The sequence below is a fragment of the Martes martes genome, assembly GCF_963455335.1.
Source record: "Martes martes genome assembly, chromosome: 6".
NCBI lineage: Eukaryota > Metazoa > Chordata > Mammalia > Carnivora > Mustelidae > Martes > Martes martes.
The window spans coordinates 66,199,047-66,218,770 of NC_137893.1; the positions used below are offsets into that span (position 1 = coordinate 66,199,047).

The 19,724-nt window shown below is 34.8% G+C and overlaps 1 protein-coding gene across 2 annotated transcripts in view; it reads left to right on the plus strand.

The window, feature by feature from the left end:
- The window catches only part of HBS1L (HBS1 like translational GTPase), an 84,468-nt gene that overhangs the window by 46,843 nt on the left and 17,901 nt on the right, over positions 1-19,724 (plus strand). For both annotated transcript variants that reach the window (XM_080806477.1, XM_080806479.1), the window contains 8 exons: positions 2,132-2,240; positions 6,918-7,177; positions 7,636-7,801; positions 10,465-10,582; positions 14,881-15,027; positions 16,825-16,899; positions 17,460-17,577; positions 18,657-18,725. In XM_080806477.1, the coding sequence (XP_080662603.1) occupies positions 2,132-2,240; positions 6,918-7,177; positions 7,636-7,801; positions 10,465-10,582; positions 14,881-15,027; positions 16,825-16,899; positions 17,460-17,577; positions 18,657-18,725 (1,062 nt within the window). The remainder of the gene's footprint in view (positions 1-2,131; positions 2,241-6,917; positions 7,178-7,635; positions 7,802-10,464; positions 10,583-14,880; positions 15,028-16,824; positions 16,900-17,459; positions 17,578-18,656; positions 18,726-19,724) is intronic.

Here is a 19,724-nt window from a genome sequence, read left to right on the forward strand (position 1 = left end):
ACCATTCTACCATAGCCCTCCCTTTCCAGCCAAACTTTTTAAGTGGGTCATTTGCACATGTCTGTAATCTCTCTAAAGCTGTTGGGACCAGAGTTGCCTCAGGAATCAGAAGTTTTGGAACGTAGAAAAGCATTACCATGTATGTACAACCTATGGTGTGATAACCTCAGTGGAATGGGGGGCTGCACCCTGTAATGATCACATTGTGATTTCTGACCTTGAAATGTATGACTTTTCACTTTAAGTGGGGTAAATAAGGGCTATAATAGCCTTCATGTCAGTCCAGGTCAAGTTTTGCTTCCAAATTAAAATAAGACAAAAACCATAATTTTCCAGAGTTTTCACATTGTGGAATTGTGGATAAGAGATTGTGGCTAGGTACTGCCTCTGTTTTCTCATCTTCACTTTTTTTTTTTTTTTTTTAACTCATTGTGGTGTTTCCTTCTCTCACTTCTCTCAGATGGCTTTTAGGAACTCTACCAGTGACCTTTACTTGAAGAGATCATGTCACTAGTGAATGTTTCCCGAGACTTGGGTGGTGCCAGCCCCATCAGCCACTCTTCCCCTGGCTTCCTTGGCACTCCCCACCCCAGCCCTCCTCAGTCACCTTTTGCAGGCTCGGGGTCCCTATAACGATTAAAGGCTGGATTTCTTTCAAGGCCCTATCCTAGAACCACTTCTGTTCTTAGTATGTATTCACTTGCTTTGTGATCTCACTTAGGTGTGTGCCTTCAACTATTAATCATGTGCTGATGAATCACAGATAGGTGCTCCAGCCCACACCTGTCCTTGAGCTTGACTCTGTCTTCTCTCAGTCTTCCTCTTACTTGCTTACATCGTTTTGGTGGCTTCCTATTTTGTTAGAACAAGTGTTAGGCTCTCTGGCCTGGCCTGAGGGCTCCTGCGTGGCCTGGCCACTGTCCCCGCGTCAGCTTCAGTTAGTGAGCTGCGTTCCCTTTCCCTTCAGCTCTTACTTCCTCTGCGGTCCACGCTGCCTCCCACCGCACAGTCACTGTGCAAGCTACTCTCTCTGTTCACAGTGCTCTTCCTTCTGTGTAGTTCACAGTGCTCTTCCTTTCTGTGTAGGTCTTTCCTTTTGCATCATTGTTGAACTCTTAGCTTTCCTGTGGAAGCTTCTAATTTGTGTGCCCTGCCACCAAACCTTATGGTACCGTGTACATATTCCAACACTAATAACAGTTTTTTATTTTTGGTCACTTAGTGCACTTTGTCCACTCGATTTAAGCTCTTTTAGCACAGGCATTATGTCTGCTTTTGTTTGCCATTATATTTCCAGCATAGGGCTTGGCATCGAGTAGGCAAATAGCAAGCGTTTTGTATGCATTATATACATTAATTTACCTTTTCTAACTTAAAAAGTAATTTATGTACTTACCAGTGTAGCATGTGCAGTTTCCAGTTTTAAGTGGACCCAATCCTGATGGTAATATTACTGGAAATTACAAAGTTACTCTAAAGAATTCCATAAATCACAGGTCTGTTTTTTAAATATCAAATACATTAAAGTCTTTGACCTAGCTCATAATTGATCTTGTTCTTAATTTACTTTTTCTATATTGACCTCTTCCCCCATATCCTTGTTAGATATCAAATACCTTCCTAAGCCTAGTATTGTGTGCAAGTAAAGTATGTACAGTGTCCAGCACAATTCAGCAGCCTCTTAACTTGCTCATCAGTTTATAGGTATCACGGGATTAAAAATAGCTTAGCCATCTGCTAACTGACCAAACAATTTTAGTAGCATGAAAGGGTGTGGTAGGAGACAGGGTCCTAGGGTCTAGGTATTCTGTCAGAGCAAGGCTTAGTGCAGAAACCACCTTGTGACCTCTTAATACTGAAACTGAAGAGTCAGTTCAAAATTAGGAAGAGATTTGGTGGAGGTTAAGCATAGCAGTGTCCCAGTAGTAGGGGATTTCCCAGAATATAGGTAACAGAAGAATTTCAGCATTTTAATGTTCACTGAATTATTTTAGAGAAAAGAATATGTATAAAGATACAAATTCTATAACACTAAATTATCATGCTGTATATTTATGTAGTATATAGTATGTAACATTTTCTAGAAATCAGCTTTAACTAATTAGCCCTTTACATTTTACTCTCTAATTAGGAAAATCAGTAGACTCCCAGTCATCTCGAAGTGAATCTGAAATTGTGCCAAAAGTTGCTAAAATGACTGTGTCTGGAAAAAAGCAAACTATGGGATTCGAAGTGCCTGGGTAAGTTCTTAAGCCCTCCCCCATCTTTTTTTGGAAGTCAGTATTGTCTTCCACTTGACTATAAGAAAGAGAACCCTACCTTAATAAATTTTACATGATGTGTCAGTAAGGTTGAAGTAACATGGGTCCTCAGTGTGACATGGTACAAAGAAAAGGGGTTGAGAAATTAGGCATGATACTAAATATGCATGTTACTCAATCTATCTCACTGTCCATTTCCTCATATAAATTAAATAAATTTTAACAAAAATCCTCTATTTTGTGAAATCTAGCATTCTGAGCTCGGGAACCCTACCACTAGATGGCGTAGGTAAGCAGTTTTGGGAATTAAAATTGGTTGGTGAATCATGTAATCATTAATTAAAATTTTTCTAACTCTAATCTTTAAACTCTCTTAGATTTTCAGGTTGAATGAAATGGATCACTAGAACAAAGTCACAAAATATAAAGTGAAACATACCTAGAATTTCAAATCTGGTGAGAAATTACAGATCCTACATTAGTAGCGTTCATTTGTTCTTATCATAAGAGGATTCCCCCAAGAGTTTTTCTTTTCTTTTCTTTTCTTTTTTTAAGATTTTATTTATTCCAGTGAGAGAGAGACAGAGCACAAGCAGGGGAAAGGCAGAATGAGAGGGAGAAGCAGGCTCCCTGCTGAGCAGGGAGCTCTATGTGGGGCTGGATCTGAGGACCTAGAGATCATGACCTGAGCCGAAAGCAGCCCCTTAAACCGACTGAGCCACTTAGGCACCTCTCCGAAGAATTTTTGTAAGCAAGGGAAATTGGTTGCTTGAGACTTAACAGCACAGTAAACTTTAAACCTCTTTGAAACATTAGCTTTAAACATTAACTTTAAACCTCTTCAAAAATTTTCAGATTGTTTTATTATTTTTTAAATCCTTTACTTATAAATTATACATGTATTTTGTCTGTCCTTTATATAAATAGGAATCAATATTATGAAATATAAACAAAAAAGTAGAGGATTTTTTTTTTAATTTCAAGAAATAAAAACTAAGCAGCCTTGTTTTTTTCCCTTATAACATTGCTGTATCTAAATTAATGGAAGTTTCAAAAAATAAATAAAAATTTAAAAATAAAATCTTTTAAAAAATGGAAAAAAATAAATTAATGGAAGTTTCACAAGTCTTGGTTGTAAAGAATCTTTATGATCACTTAGTTCAATTTTTTTGATTTTATCAAAGCAATACTTGATTTAGATTCCAATTCGGTGAAGGAAAGTATCCCATATCTAGGACAGAATAAGTGTTCAGTTTATGTTGAATGATTGGATGAATGAAATTTTAATGAGTGACATTTAATGAATTAAAACAAATGACATTTAATTTGGGTAACTGTAGCCCACTACAATAATTTTGAGTCCTCATTTAGTTACCAAAAGCTTAATATATGTCTTTTCTCTCTGAATTGGGGTTGGGTTGTCAGAATCATAAATTTCTTTTTCATTCTTGTGTTTTGGGAACCATACAGTCCTATAATGGGATTATTTCCACTAAGAGGAAGAAAAATAAATAGATTATACAATTCCTTATTCTAAGGATTTTATAATCTTATTGAAAAATATTTCAGAAATCTTAGCAACATACAAATAAACCCAAATTAATGTATCACATTAGAAATAAGTGCATAGTTATCTGTGGGAATAATTATAATAAGTGATCAAGAAAAAAAATAGTAAATACAAGTAAATAATTCTTGACAACCTAACTCTGTACTTCACAAGTGTAATACAAGCCTTTTAGAACCTTACAAGACTATATGCTTCATGAGGACAGGGACCATTAATGTTCATCATCATATTTCTTTCATAGAATAGCTTATTTACTGATCAGAGTCCTTCGGGAAATATATTTTATTTTAAAAATAAACTTGGAGAGGTGCCTGGGTGGCTCAGTCGGAGAAACTTCTGCCTTCAGCTCAGATCATGGTCCCAGGGTCCTGGGATTCAGTCCCACATCGGGCTCCCTGCTCTGTGGGGAGCCTGCTTCTCCTGCTCCTTCTTTTGTTTTCTCTGCTTGTGCCCTCTGGCTGTTTCTCTCTGTCAAATAAATAAATAAAATATTAAACAAAAAAGCAAACTTGGAAAAACATAAAGGTGAAAAAGCAGGCTGCGCATCAATATTTTGTTACGGCTCTAGAAAAGAAGTCATCAGAACATGAGAGGTCTGTAGGTCGAGATCAGGATACTCAGAAATGCATAATATTGCTTAAGGACCAAGCTATATTGTGTCAAATACTTATATAGAATTTTTCAGAAAGTTTATACTAAGGAGAAAACTTAAGCTATAATTCTGATTTGATCTTAAAGCACAGAGAAGGATAACAAAATGCTTCTGAGTCAAGATTTCAGTATCATAAATACCTATGTAGTATGATTCCCAGTGGCAGCTCATAAAAAAGGGGTAATGCATTGCTTAGAAGAAACTAAAACAGCAAACTTTTTCTTCACTAATATTTAAGATGGTAAATACCTCTCTAGAAGAAGCTTATTTAAGTATAAATGGTTAGAACCTTACATAGACAATAAATACTCTTGAATTTAAATTAGCTTCCCAGTCTCATTTAAATAAATGAAGAAGAAAGATTAAGTCTCTACATTCCTGTAGAAATATTCCTACTTTTGGAACAATGGCTTAGGAAAAACACCAGAGTAGTCATTTTATAATAATAGGTAAGTTTACAAAATTGTATCAGAAAGCACCTGAAAAAATTCAACCAACTTACTTTTTTTTCATATCAGTCAGTAGTTATAGCCTTTTTAGGCCTCATCTTAGAGATTTTTCAAAACCTTAAAATACTGAGTTTTGCTTCGTAATATATAGAAGTTTTTACTAAGTACAGACTTAGCTAGGATGCTTTTCTAATCACTTGGTTGACTTACAACACTGTACAATTTATTGAACTAATTTGTATTTTACCTAGACTTTATTTGAATGTTTTCATGACACCAAGAGAAAAGCAAGCCCTTCATGTGATTGAGTTGTACATGAAATAATCAAGTCAGACCCATGCTTTGTGAAGCCCTTCCTCCGCTGGGCCAGCTGAGCTTCAGGCCTCTCTACCTGCGTCAGCTATAGCTGTTCTGCATGGATCTCTTCTCCGTACTGGAGTTAACATAAACTTTCCTTTGGAGAAAAGCTTCTGTAACTAAAAACAGAGATTTGAAACCAGAAATTGTGATTTCTCCCGGGTCTGATCAGAACCAGAGCCCATGTCTAGTTACTTTGGTTGAACACTTTCATTATAATTTGTAGGGTTTTTTCAACTTGTCTAAATGCAGAGTTGTCATGTTTGGTTTTAGAACTAACTGTGGTCATTCAAATGTTTGCAAATTATAGTCTAAGATTTCACTTAATTTACCCTGTTGGAATCCTTCAGAAGAATTGGAATCTTTTTCACATGCTTAAATTTTTTTCCCCTGTGGATCTAGATGAAGCTCATCTGTCTACACGGTGTCAACAAATAACACCAAAATTGTTAGTAGAGATTGACGAAAGCAAGAGAGAAGGGGAGTGGATATGAAGTTTTTAAGGAAGTTGCAAATGTAACTAATGGGACTTTTCCCTGAGGAGTAGGATGAAGGGTCAGTGTTCAGCATATGAAAATGCCCTGAGAGGGGAAAAATGAGTCTGTTTTTTTGTTATTGTGGACAAGAAGAAAATAATGTACTGTTCTCACATGAACTGCATTTTGTATGTTTCTTTGCCAGTTCCAAATTGAATTGGATAGAATTGGTTTCATTCTTAATGATTCGCAATTTAACCTGTTCTTTGTCCTATTTCTGTTTATCTGTGTCCCTAAAAGAAATGTAAACTATATCGTAGTCTGGTTGATTAGATCCCATCGCTGCTAGCTGTCAATGGGATAGATAGCACTGATACAGTTTCTGTAGATAACAGTTAAAGAGCTAATGAACTAAGGTCCGTGTTTACTTTTGGGGGCATCATCATTATCAAAGAGCGAATAAGTTATGCTACATGGCCTTGGAGTGTACTTTATGTATTTGAGTCCCTCACTAGATTGTAAGCTTTTGGGATTAGTAGATAAATTTCTCATCAGCATCTTCTTTTCTTTTCAACATCAGTGCCTAGTAGAAGTTGTAGTTTTTAGAAAATCAAGTATTAGTTGAATTAATGAATTAAATAAAAACTTCTTTGCTGAAATTATTAAGAAAATGTAGACAGAGTTAGCTCCCTTAAGGATAGTGTTTGAACAAAAAAGATTGTTAGTCTCTGTCCTGTTGGAAGAATGAGTTAGGAATGAAGCTTTTTTTTTTTTTTTTTTTAAATAGTACTTTATCTCTAGGAACACATTTAGTACCAAGGTTTACAAAATATCTCCATTATGCCATTTGTTCTGATAGGATTATATGGCTAAGGCTATGTGGCCTTGAATTCAGTTATTTTATAGGATATTTTCTTCTTATCTTAGTGTTTGCTGGACCGTTTTTCTCCTGGGATCCTCCAAGTCTGTATTTGTGTGGTTTGGGTCTAACTACTTATCATTTCCACCTTAATAGAGTGGCCACTTAGAAGAGATCATTGTTGGTCTGCAAGTATAAGGAATAAGAAAAGACAACTTCTCTGCCCTTCTGACCTTATAGGGTGTCAGTTGAGTTGGTTTAAACACTTTTTTTCCTATCTCTGCTTTCTGTAGAGTAACTGAAGAAAATGGTCATAGTTTCCACACACCTCAAAAAGGACATCTTAGTGAAGGAACTGGCATTGCTGCTTCTGATGTTCTTGACACTGTTTCTAAACCAGTTCTTCCATCCCACACCATTCAAACATCAGAAGAGCAGAGCTCAACACCAACGCCGGTGAAAAAGTCTGGCAAGCTGAGGCAACAAATAGATGTCAAAGCGGAACTGGAGAAGCGGCAAGGAGGGAAGCAGCTCCTCAACTTGGTGGTCATTGGTAATGCCCTTTGTTCCTCTGGGTGCCTGGTCACCTCTGCCTTAGCCTGGCCACTTCCTGGTGGCAGCATGTACACTCGTTCCCACTCTGAGTGTCTGTCTGGGTGAAAATGGACACAAGCAAGGAGGCATCACATCATAGTGCTTTCTAGTCACCCTGGGGGAAATAATGCCAGATTACCAAGGAAGTCATTAGACTTGCTTGTGGCATTTTCATTTTGTGACTGTTTTGAAAATGCCATGTCTTACAGTTTGAATTTCCAAAAGTCAAGGAAATTTCCCCCCTCTCTCAAGAGACTCTTTTTTTCTCCATTTACTTTAACTATCATTTGATAAAAACTGGTATTTAGTACTCTAAACACTGACGTGAACTATTGGATTACATATTCATGTAATACCTCAATGTGAACAGCGTCTGGAAAATGTACCTAGTATTAATCCTGAATCAATTTTCCTTAGGTCATGTTGATGCTGGGAAAAGTACTCTGATGGGCCATATGCTTTATCTTCTGGGTAATGTAAACAAAAGAACTATGCATAAGTATGAACAAGAGTCTAAAAAGGCTGGCAAAGCTTCGTTTGCATATGCATGGGTCTTGGATGAGACTGGCGAAGAAAGGGAAAGGTAGTCACTATATTTCAAAATTTTTAGTTTGAAATGATATATACTCTTTTAAATAAGTATATAGTATGTGTTGAATATGTATGAAACATGCCCTGAAATATTTTAGAAACTTCTTTTAGAGAAAAGCTTTTAATTATCAGGGAAATATTTTTATTATAGTTTCATTATATCTATATACATTTTCTACTCTTCCAAATTCTGTGAGAATAGTTGAAAAGAATGTTTATCAAAAAAACTTAAAAAGAAACCCCACACAGGAAAATGGTAGTAAAAAACCTTAGTTAATTATTCTGTGGGAGAAGTTTCAGTTGTCCCTTCCCTAAGTATTTGTTAAATTGACTTGACTTTGAATTAAAATTATGAATAAGACTAAATTTTATATAAGGTAACTTTAAGGGAAGGTAACTTTTTGTAGTAAACTGTCTTCTGTCTGGAATTAAAGTGACCAGTAAATTTAAATTATCAGACTTAATTCATCTTTATACTTTCTGTAGTATGTTTTTATGAGATAGAATCAACGAACTAGTAATTAGATCTACTTCCTACAATAGAGATTTAATCTAGTCAGTTACTGTGCCCATTGCTAACTCTGCAGGAGAGAACAGCTATTCATATACCCCCAGCCAAAGTATTTCTTTCAAAGTATTCAGAGTGGTGGTTTATATCATGTCATAACTGTCAGAGATGGGGGAACCAATGGCACCTTTGTCAGGAAAGAATGAGGACACCTAGTAAGTGAAATGGCAGGTATATCAACTGTGTCAAAATAATGAGTGAAGACTCTGAAGTCCTCCCAAAAGTCCTAAATCAACAAAGAAATTATTCCGTGTTCCTTATCTTCCTTCTGAGTATAATTAGAGAATATATTTGGATTTTCATACTTTTAAAAAAAAGTGTGTATTTATTTTCTTGGGGAGTCTTGAATATTCCACATTATAATATATAAGGTAATTCTCAATAAAGGGGGGGTCATAATATTCTTTAGCTTTTTTGATAAACAGAATTTTATGTCATGGTGGGTCTTTTTTAGTCTGTATCGCATCATAAGTTTGTTTTCCAACCTAGTAAGGAAAATTAGTTGGCTGCAAATTTTTGGAACACGAATGTTGGAAAACAGTGGGATTCTTGTATGATGTCAGTGTTAGAAGACTAAATAATTTCTACCTACCAGGTTACCAAACAGATTATTAAAATATATGGCTCTTTAGTTATATTTATGTCATCTGTCAAGTTGGTAAAGAGAACAGTAAAATTTAAGTTAGAATAATTTAACTTGTTATATCTGAGTTGAGCTGGCAAGTGAGCTAATTATCTAATTTCTAGAATAGTCAGTAATTTTTATGGGTTTTTTTATTTTTTATTTTTGATAATACATCTATTGGTTGGCTGTTAATTTTTGCTGCTGGTAGTTTTCTATGCTCAGCATGATGCAATTTTAGAATATTCTTTGGTTCTGTAGATAACAGATACATCTAGATACATAATAAGAGTTTTAACTCACCACTGTATGTGGTGAGTTAAATACAGTGTGTTACTTATCCCACCATATTAAATATTTATAAGTCGTCTGTTCTCATGTTGAACAGAAATTAGTAAAATGAGTGACATTTTTATATCCTTAGGGTTACAAATGCAGACCAGAGCTGGCTCAAGAGTATATTCTGGTCAAAGCAGTATAGGGAGGAGCTCAGAATAAGTCTTGGTTCATCAGTATTCTGAGCGATTATTTGAGGATTATTAGAATTAAGCATCATTTCCACCAAGTCAAATGGCACATTGTTTTAGATTAAGCTGGAATGACTTGATCAGGGAGACCCACAGTTACCTCAGCACTCTGCTAGGGGAGACACATAAATTACTCTTAATTGTCAGAACGCTTGGCAGTAAAAGGGACGGCCCATCCATTATTCTGGACTGTTTGGGGCAAACCAGGATAAATGATTACCCAGTTTATTGCCCACCCGACTTCCCTTTCCTGATGTCTGGAAAGACTTAGTACTTTTGTAGACTCTTCCTGGGCTTTCTTATAAACCGAACCTACATTTTTGTGGCTAAGAAGAGGTACTGTGTTGGTCTCCAAGAAAGATGAAGTGGAATGTGAAACAAACTGCTATTTATCTTTCTCAATTTAAAAAAAAAAATTTTGCTATCTCCTTTGATATTTCCTTTTTTCTAACTGTGTAACATACTGATCTACCTTGCAAATGGAAGTTTATAAGTTTATTTTTATAATTAGTGAAGCATCTACATATGAACATGAGGAAAACTGCCTCCTGATAGTAGTCATTCTCCACTTTACCTTCTCTGGTGTGTGGTAGTTACTGTTTCCTCCTCCAGAGGTATCCCCATATATCTTTCTCTGTTCACAGTCTACCTAGCCTTTTACCAAAAGGAAGAAAAAAAATGGGAAATAATCCAGCATTTTGATTAAGTTCTTGCGGTATCTATAGCCTTATTTTAAAGCCATACACGTGTAATTTTGTTACAGCAGAAATTCTAGCCCCAATTGGTAGCTTAATTCATCAAAATAGTAGACTGTGTAATAAAATTCCCATTATTTCTTAAGAATTTAGACTGTCATTTAGCCCATATTATTAAATAATTTAGTCCATAGCACTGATTATTTCTATAGTGTGTTCTAACCATTTTATGTTTTCTTTAAGGGGAGTAACAATGGATGTTGGTATGACAAAGTTTGAGACCACAACCAAAGTTATTACGTTAATGGATGCTCCAGGCCATAAGGATTTCATTCCAAACATGATTACAGGAGCAGCCCAGGTATTCATATGTTTCCTGAATTATACTACACTGATTGTACATGCAATTTCCTGATGCTGAGCTTAAAATTCTAGGATTATAACTTCTAAAATATTTTGAAATTAAAAATTTTAACTTTTGAAAAAATTTGAAAACATAAAGATTGTATTTTTATGATCTTATTGGTCCTATATAAAACTTTTTTTAGTTATTATAAAACTATATATTATGTATTAATATATATTATATATATTATATTTTTCTAGTTATTGTATAAAAGCCATGAATTTCTTATAATAAAAATGCTGGTAAGGTACTTGATGAAATATAGCTTTATATTATATTAATGAGTTGGAGTGAATGTTTCAATATCTGCCTTTTTACTGTATTTTCAAGGCCTGTGTCTTTTAAAAGCAGAAACAGTGAAGCTTGGGAGTTTTGCCTCTGTGGTTTACTTACTTTCCTTGTAGGATTAAAAAACAGTTGCAATTTGTAGAATTATATAATTCTTAAGGATACTGAAAAAAATCAAAGATAATAACTTTAAAAAATTAAAACAATGAAAGTAGCACTGTACATAGAGGCCATAGCTTTTTTTTCAATAAAAGATGATTATTGGAAAATATAAAGAGTTCAAAAGTTTGCCTGTGTCACTTGGCAGAAATTGTGACGTAAGCAATTGGCATTTTCTGAGTTCTTAATATCTGTTTAAAGGGAATGTTAATACGAGCATTCATTAACCTAAAAAGGATGTTCTATAAATAAATTAGAATATATTTGAAGATGAATGAGAAAATATTCTATTTCAGGAAATTGATACATAATTTCAAAATAATAATTTAAGATCCATGGACTGAACAAGATATTAAAGATTGAAAAATATCACGCTTGATTGAGTACCAAATATGGGCTAGACACTATATGAGGTGTTTTGTATACATTTAGTTTACTCCTTATAAAGAAGGTGTATATTATTCCCATTTTATTTTACTTTTTTTTTTTTTTTTAAAGATTTTTGTTTGTAAGTAAACTCTCTACCCACGGTGGGGCTCGAACCCACAACCCAGAGACCAAGAGTTGCATGTTCTACCAACTGAGCCATCCTGGTGCCTCATCCCTAGTTTAAATTAGTGTACTTACCATTTCATGTACCAAAGGAAACAATGTATTTTTCCCTTTGTTTCATTGTGTGTGTGTGTTTTCATTCAATGAATACTTGCTGAATGCTTGCTCTGTGCCAAGGACTATGGTAAGCAATATAGGGGTATGAACTATGAAGCACATTTTGTTAGTTTAATGGGAGAGGGAAATATCAAAAACAAACAGTTACAGTAAAATGTTTTTGAATCCTAGAGTCTTAGACTCCAGAATAATCATAAAGATCATTTATTCCAAATGGCTAATGGAATTAGGATAGGAAAGGATTTCAGAAATTATCTAATTGAATTCTATTATATGACAAAGAAATGGGCTCAACATATTAGGGAACTTAGTGTGCAAAATACTGGGGTAGGCTTTTAGGGATACAAGCTAAAATGTGCGATATGCTGCTTCTCCTCAAGGAAATCACATAGGAAGGTGAAACACACAAAGACGAAAGGTTAACACAAATGTACCACAAGAAGTATATACACAGTACATGTGATAAGGAAAGATCTCTTTGTCGTGCTGAAAGGCTTCCTTGAAGATGGGTAGGCATTTGAGCTCCCAAAGACAAGCTGTTGCATGAAAAAAGAGAAATTGCCCCCCAAATTTTTGGAGATGGTAATAGGAAAGACAATTAGGAAGAATATTTATTGCCTTAGATATCTTAATGTCAATTCAATAAATTTCAGGTTTTGGGTTTTTTTTTTTTTTAGATTTTATTTATTTATTTGCCAGAGAGAGAGAGAGAGTACAAGCAGGGGAAACAGCAAGAGAGAGAAGCAGGCTCCCCGCTGAGCAGGGAGCCCGATGCGGAACTCCATCCCCGGACTCTGGGATCATGCCCCAGCCGAAGGCAGATGCTTAATCAACTCAGCCACCCAGGCGTCCCAATGAATTTCAAGTTTTAACCTAAGAAAATACATACAATTTGACAGTTATTAGTAAAACCTGATTAGAAGGAGATTTACAGTTATTGAGCCTAGGATTTGGAAGGTCAGGGCAGGGTGCTTTATATAAACTACACTTACTCTTCAGTGTTTCTGTGAAGTGAGCAATTTTTTTTTCTTTTTAAGTTTTCACTTACATTCCAATTAGTTAAGATATAATATAATATTATTTTCAGGTGTACAGTATTGTCATTCCACACTTACAGCAAGATTAAACAATTTACTGGAGGTGTGAGGCCTCTTAGTGAGTACACATGAGTGAAACAGTCAGTTTCCAAATGGATTGCTCCAATTTGTGCTCTTAACCAAGAATTCTTGTTCAAAGAACTGGATCTCATTGAAGAAATTAGGGTTCAATGTCTCAAGTCATGAAGGATTAGAAATGAATGCTGAGTTTAAGATGAGAAGAAAGGAATATTTGGGTAAGCAAAAAGGAATAGAAATCATGGTGTAAATTGCCCCACCAGAGTATGTGGATGGTACTTCTGAGCAAAGTATCTGATAAATTCTTTATTTTTGGACCATTTTATTTCTCATTATGGTGAAGATTATATGGCAATGTATGTGAAATTCTTTAAAAACTGGATAGCACAAACTTAAAATATCATTGAGGAAACAAGGAAGAGGAAAGCTATTTTGGACTCTGTTCAGACCAGAAAAACCAGAGCGCTTCCTGTGGATGGAATGTAAAAGGATCCTCGAGAGAGCGATTATCCAGTACCAGTCTGAGCTAGCTCTGGAGGGCACTGCTGGAGTTCGTCATTACATCCTGGATTATAGAAAAACAGATTTCTGTAAGAATAGGTAGGCCTACAAGGCAAAAACCGCAAAGGGGGAAAAAACAGGAGTACTCCTTTCAGGGATGCCCTGACAGTGCATTGACAGAAATACTTGATGAAGATGAAAGTAGAGGGACACCTGTGATTGCACAAAGCATTCTCTGCAAATTTTCAAAGACTGCATCCACATGATGTAAGTAGAGTCACAGAAGTCTCAACACAGGGGTGCCTGGGTGGTTCAGTCAGTTAAGCGTCTGCCTTCGGCTCAGGTCGTTATCTTGGGGTCCTGGGATCGAGTTCCGCATTGGGTTCTCTGCTCAGCAGAGAGCCTGCTTCTCCCTCTGCCTGCTGTTCCTCCTGCTTGTGTGCTCTCTCTCTCTCTCAAATAAATAAATAAATAAAATCCTAAAAAAAAAAAAAAGGCATCAACATGAAAGAATAGTGGGAACCCATAAAACTGTGTCAGTAAGGCTAAAGAGGAAAAGGAACTAAAGCAAAGGTTAGCTTACTTCCTTCTTTCTTTGTGTGTAAATGGCGTGTGAGAGGAAAAATGTCTTTCACCTGGTTCTCAAAATGCTCCAGAAAGGTTTGGAACCTTTGTTAAGTCAAGGTTCTTTTTCTCTGCTTTAAAGGGTGAATGTGCTATTTTTGGAGAACTCATTTGTTCACAGTTTTTCATTATCATAAATAGTACTCTGGTAAACATCCTTGTTGGTTTATAATTCTCTAGGATAAATTCCAGGAAATGGAAGTGAGGGGAAGGAAAATATATATAATTTTAAGACTCTTGATACTTACTGTGAAAATGCCCTCCAGAAAGCTAGCTTCCTCCCTTAAACAGGCGGTGCTGTGCCTTTGCCTGTAGTAAATCATTCTGTCTTTTAAGTCTTGCTTATGTGATTTCTAAAAGTGGGAGAAGGAAAGAATATGTTCATGTATTTTTAATGTCTTTTGGTTTTGGTTCCTAGTGAATTTGAAATTTTTCATGTTTCTCGGCCATTTGTATTTCTCGAGCAAATTGTTTATTTGTACCCTGTAACTATTTTTCTACAGAGCTGTGTCTATTTTCCCTGTTTTAGTAAAGTTCATATTAAGGTTATAACTTTTACAAATATCTGTCCCTGTTTTATTTATTTATATTTATTTTACTTATTTTTTATGTTTTAACTGTGTTTATGTATTTCCTTTGCCTTGACATTTTAATTGGTATGTAATCAAATATGGGAATTTTTTAATTACTTATCATTATTTTTGGCCACATGCTAGTATTTTTTTTTATGTTTAAATTTTAATCCATCTGTGTAAGTCTTTGGTTTGGTTTGCTTTGGGGCTTGGGGTCAGGTTAGAGTCTACCTTTAAAGTCTGACCATAGTTAATCAACTAACCTGTCCTTTGAATTAAAATGCTGTGATGTTATTCCTAGTTTTGATTATTTTTTCTTTCTTAGGCAGATGTAGCCGTTTTAGTTGTAGACGCCAGCAGGGGAGAGTTTGAAGCTGGGTTTGAGACTGGGGGACAAACACGAGAACATGGCCTCTTGGTTCGCTCTCTTGGAGTCACCCAGCTTGCGGTTGCAGTCAATAAGATGGATCAGGTATTTGAAGGCAAATGAGCATTCCTTTCATTTCAGATGTTAGTTAAGATGTTATCCTGCCCTATCCAGGACCTCAGAGGTCACTAGAGTACGTCTTATCAGTCTGGTGGCCATATTTAAAGAATTCATGATCCTCATATTGAATACAGGAGATACAAGTAATTTTTAAGCAAAAAGATGTCTTCTCTCACTTCCAACATTAATTTTAAAATCTTATCCAAGAACTAATGATGTACTATATGTTGGCTAATTGAATTTAAATAAAAAGAAAAAAATCTTAAAATTGTTTTTAGTATAAAATAATACACAATTTAATTTAGTCTAAAGAAACCTGAAATAACCTATTTTCCAACTCCCCTTTTCCCCCTGAAATCTTTTGACTTTTCATTTTGCGGATCCATCCGTTTATTTTTATATGTGAAAATATTTTTCTTTATAATGCTGTGTTATAATCTGTTTTGTTATCTCCCTTTTTAAAAAAAAATAATGTTCCTGTGCATGTTTCCAAGTAATTAATTTTGTATGAACAGGTGGTTTTTAAAGCTTTTTTCTAGTCTGTTTTAAAGATATATGTAACTTATTCAAATAATCCCCTATTTGTGAATATTTCCAGACGTGTGTGTGTATGTGTGTATTTAGAAAAAGCTTATTCTTTGGGAATTTCTGCACCTAAGGTCATATGCATTTTTGGGACTTGGTATATGTATGATCAAAATGCCTTCAAGAAAAGTTCCAGTTACTTACTCTCAGCACATATAGTATATATACTTTCCCAAACATTTGTTAACACTGCTATTATTAAGTGATTATTTTCCAACTTGATATGCAAAGCATGTCTCTTTTTTTAACTTGAATGTTAATATTTAAATATACTTTATATATTAATCATTTATGTTTTTAATTTTGGAATTATTTATATAATTCGCTCTTTTTAAAACTTCTCTTAGCAATTTTTAAGTATAATTTATTTATTAAAAAATATTAATCCTTTATCTTGTCTTAGATACTTTCCCAATTTGTTATTTTACTTTTCATTTTGTGTGTTTTGACATATATTCAAATTTATAAGTATTTTCTTTTGATTCCTTTTTTATGATTAGGTGTTTTCTTACCCTGGGATCAGATACTTTTTCACCTGCATTTTTCTACATAGTTCTTTTACAGTATCATTATTACATATACCTTTTATTTAGTTTGAAAATTCTCAAATACAGAGAATAGAAAAAAGCAAAGAATAGTAGAAAGAATTCTATAATAAATACCATATTATACCCATTACCTAAGATTCTCCTATATACTGATGGCATCTTTGTCTGTCTACCCCGTGTCCACCCATTAATTCATCTTATTTTGACAAGAATTTCCAAGTAAGTTATGCCTTGTTACACTTAACCCTAAATATTACAGCATGCAGAGTTCATATCACATATACATTTTTAGTCTCTTTGGCTTGGGGGGGTGTATCAGTAATTTTATTTTACTTCAGTAGTTGGTCTGAGCACAGTTTAATAAATTATTCACTCTGTCTCCTTAAATTTGAAATCACTTACAGCATATACAAAACGTTCTGTGTGTGTTGAAGTTTGTTTCTGGGCTTTCTGTTGTAGGAAAAGTTATTTTTAGATGATGTTAATAGTAAGATCTCATACTCTGAGTTTAAATTTTAATAGATTTCATATTTAATAGGTTTTATGCTTATATTTTACCATCTTGTTTGTTTTACATTTTATAGCAGAAATTTAAATTTTATATATAGCATGGTCTGAAGTGTAGTTTTAAAAATTGAATCTTTATCAGGTTAATTGGCAACAAGAAAGGTTTCAAGAGATTACTGGAAAGCTTGGGCACTTTCTTAAGCAAGCTGGTTTTAAGGTAAGATAATTTTAAATTTATATAGTTAACCTCAAGTCTCATCTTACTGATATGGCAGAAAAACCCAATATTTGGCGTTCTTGTCTTACTAAGTATGTTTAATTTCATTTTTTATTTCTGCCTGGTAGCAAATATATCTTATGTTTTTTGGGTTACTTCACCATAGAAAATGCACATTTTATAAGTTGGCTTGAATTTAACATAAATAAAAGACTTTTCTGCAGTTAGTAAATTAGGTGGATAGATTTAGGGAGGTCACAGAGGAATGGAAACTATACTTCCATTACAGTGGAAACTAGTGGGGAGGAATTTCTCTAGCAAAGTGTGAGTGAAATATGCCTATGTTACCAGGTTAAAAATGCTTTGAGTGTTTTGGAACAAATTTTTAAGTTTCCCACAAAATCAAAACAGTTGAAAACTGTTGGTTCTTTGATTTCTACTACTTTTAAAAAAGTACATTGTTGCATTTACAGACTAGGTGCAGCATGGTAATAGTGAGCCTTTTAACTTTTTGAAAGCAGTGTTGTACTAAGTTTCATATATTCAATCCTTTTTAATAGGAAAGTGATGTAGCTTTTATCCCTACAAGTGGTCTCAGTGGTGAAAATCTAATCACAAGATCTCAATCAAGTGAACTCACAAAATGGTATAAAGGACTTTGTTTATTAGAACAAATTGGTATGTATACTGCCATACTAATTTTGATGCATTTATAAGGTTGATATTGTTATTTACAGTTCTTGTTGGGAGGCATTGTTGTATGTGAAAAAGCATAGGATTTATAATCAGAAGAGCTAGGGTATTATATTTATATAATAAATATAAATATATATAATTTTATAAATATATCTTTATTTCTCAAACTCAAAGCTTTATTTCATCAACTTCTAATACAGTTTGCATTGACAAGTGATTTCACCTTCATCACATAAGAAGGTCAGTGACATCACACCAAAGAGGAAGCCTCACATTTTGTAGGCATCACTAAGAAATTTGTATTTCAAAGGCAAATCGAGAATAACAAAATGTTTTCAATTCAGTCTAATGAGTATCTTACTTTTCATCTTTATTAATTTGGAAATGACTGGATAAATACTCTTGATTTTCCTAAAGCAGCTATTTTTTTTTATCCTTTGGCGGGGGGTGGAGACCAGATGGCTTGAGTTTTAAAACGCCCACATACCCATATTATTTAACGACTTCCTCTTTAGTGCACCATCTTCTCACCTTCCTATGCAAACACACGTGACAATTTTTACCAACTCTCACCAGCCTGGGCAAAACTCCAAGTGTTTTCTTTAGCTTACACTTTTTGAAAAAGTGATAGGTAAACAAGATTGAAAACTCACCAAAACAAAACAAAAACAAAAACACATTTTCTTTCCTGATCCTCACCTTCAGGAGTCTCTACAAGTAATCCTGAAAAGTTGCCAGGTCTTTTAAAAACCATCCTCCCTACGCACCTATGATTTTGAAATCATCTGCAGTATTTAAACTAATACTTCATTTTCTTTATTTAGTTAATGAGGCTCAGGCCTACCCTACCTAACCTACAGACTGTTGTTAACCTTAAATGAGATAATGTATATGAAAACATTTTATAAACTACCAAGTGTTATATGAATGAAAGTCAATTTGCTGTTAGTAATTATAAAAGAAAGTTATTTTCTGGGAGACTCGGGTCTATAATGGGCCGATTGGACCGGAGTAAAAAATTACTTTTAAATTAAATCTTGTTTTTTTGCCATTTTTTCCAGATTCTTTCAAGCCTCCTCAGCGATCTATTGATAAGCCTTTTAGATTATGTGTGTCTGATGTTTTCAAAGGTAAGTGCTCCCTCATTAGTGCCGCTTCATTCTGGCCCCTGCTTTTATTTCCTCCTGACCTCTTTTCTTAGACGAAATTATTATACTGTCTTGATATTCTCCCTTCTCTGTGGCAGTGTAAGGATCATTGCCAAATTAATCTTGAAGTGCATAGTTCTAGTTCTTTAGCTCTCCTGCCCAGAAAACTCTCCAGTTTGCTTCAGTTTACGTCATTTCCCCAGCTCATACTCATCCTCCCTATGTGGACCTCTTTATCTTTTCTCTTTCTAGCCTCCTGTGTTTTTTTCTCTCTTCTCATCTCTTTAGTTTCTGTATCCTTCAGCCAAACTGGATTGGTAACTATTTCTTAACCACATGGAGTCTTTGTTGCCACTCTTGCTCCACAGTGTTCTGTTTTTCTTCACTTGCTCATCTCCTACCCATCTGTAGCAGTCTGGGTCCAGTCAGGAGATAGATACCATACATCGGTAAAAAGAGAAGCTGATTATAAAGAAATATTAGTAAGGTAAAAGAGTGACTGTAAGATGAAAGGAAACTCTGTCTGGTACCGGAGGACTGAGAAGAGTATGCAAAGGAGGAAAAACTTAGAAGGCCATGCTAGAGAAGGTGTTGTATTAAATCCCAAAGGGTACATCCAGTCTAATGTTGTACAAGATCCTCTTTAAAAAACTATAAAACAGAAATGAAATAAAGGTCTTCATAAATAAAAGGATATAGTCTGTATGTTGGAATAATCATTACAGTACAGATGTCAGTGGTCTCCCACATCTCCGTTATCACAGAGTAGGCAGTGCAGAGTGGATTCAGAACTGAGCTACAATAAGTTGGTAACTGATGGGCTCACCCACGCACATATCCTACGGTGCCCCTCTGTGTTCTCTGTATCCTCTGTCATTGCATTGTTTGTGCGGTATTATAATTGTTTCGGTGCATTTTATTTAACTTAGATTGTGAAGTCCTTAAGGGCGAGTACTGTCTCTTCTATGTCTTTATCTGCAG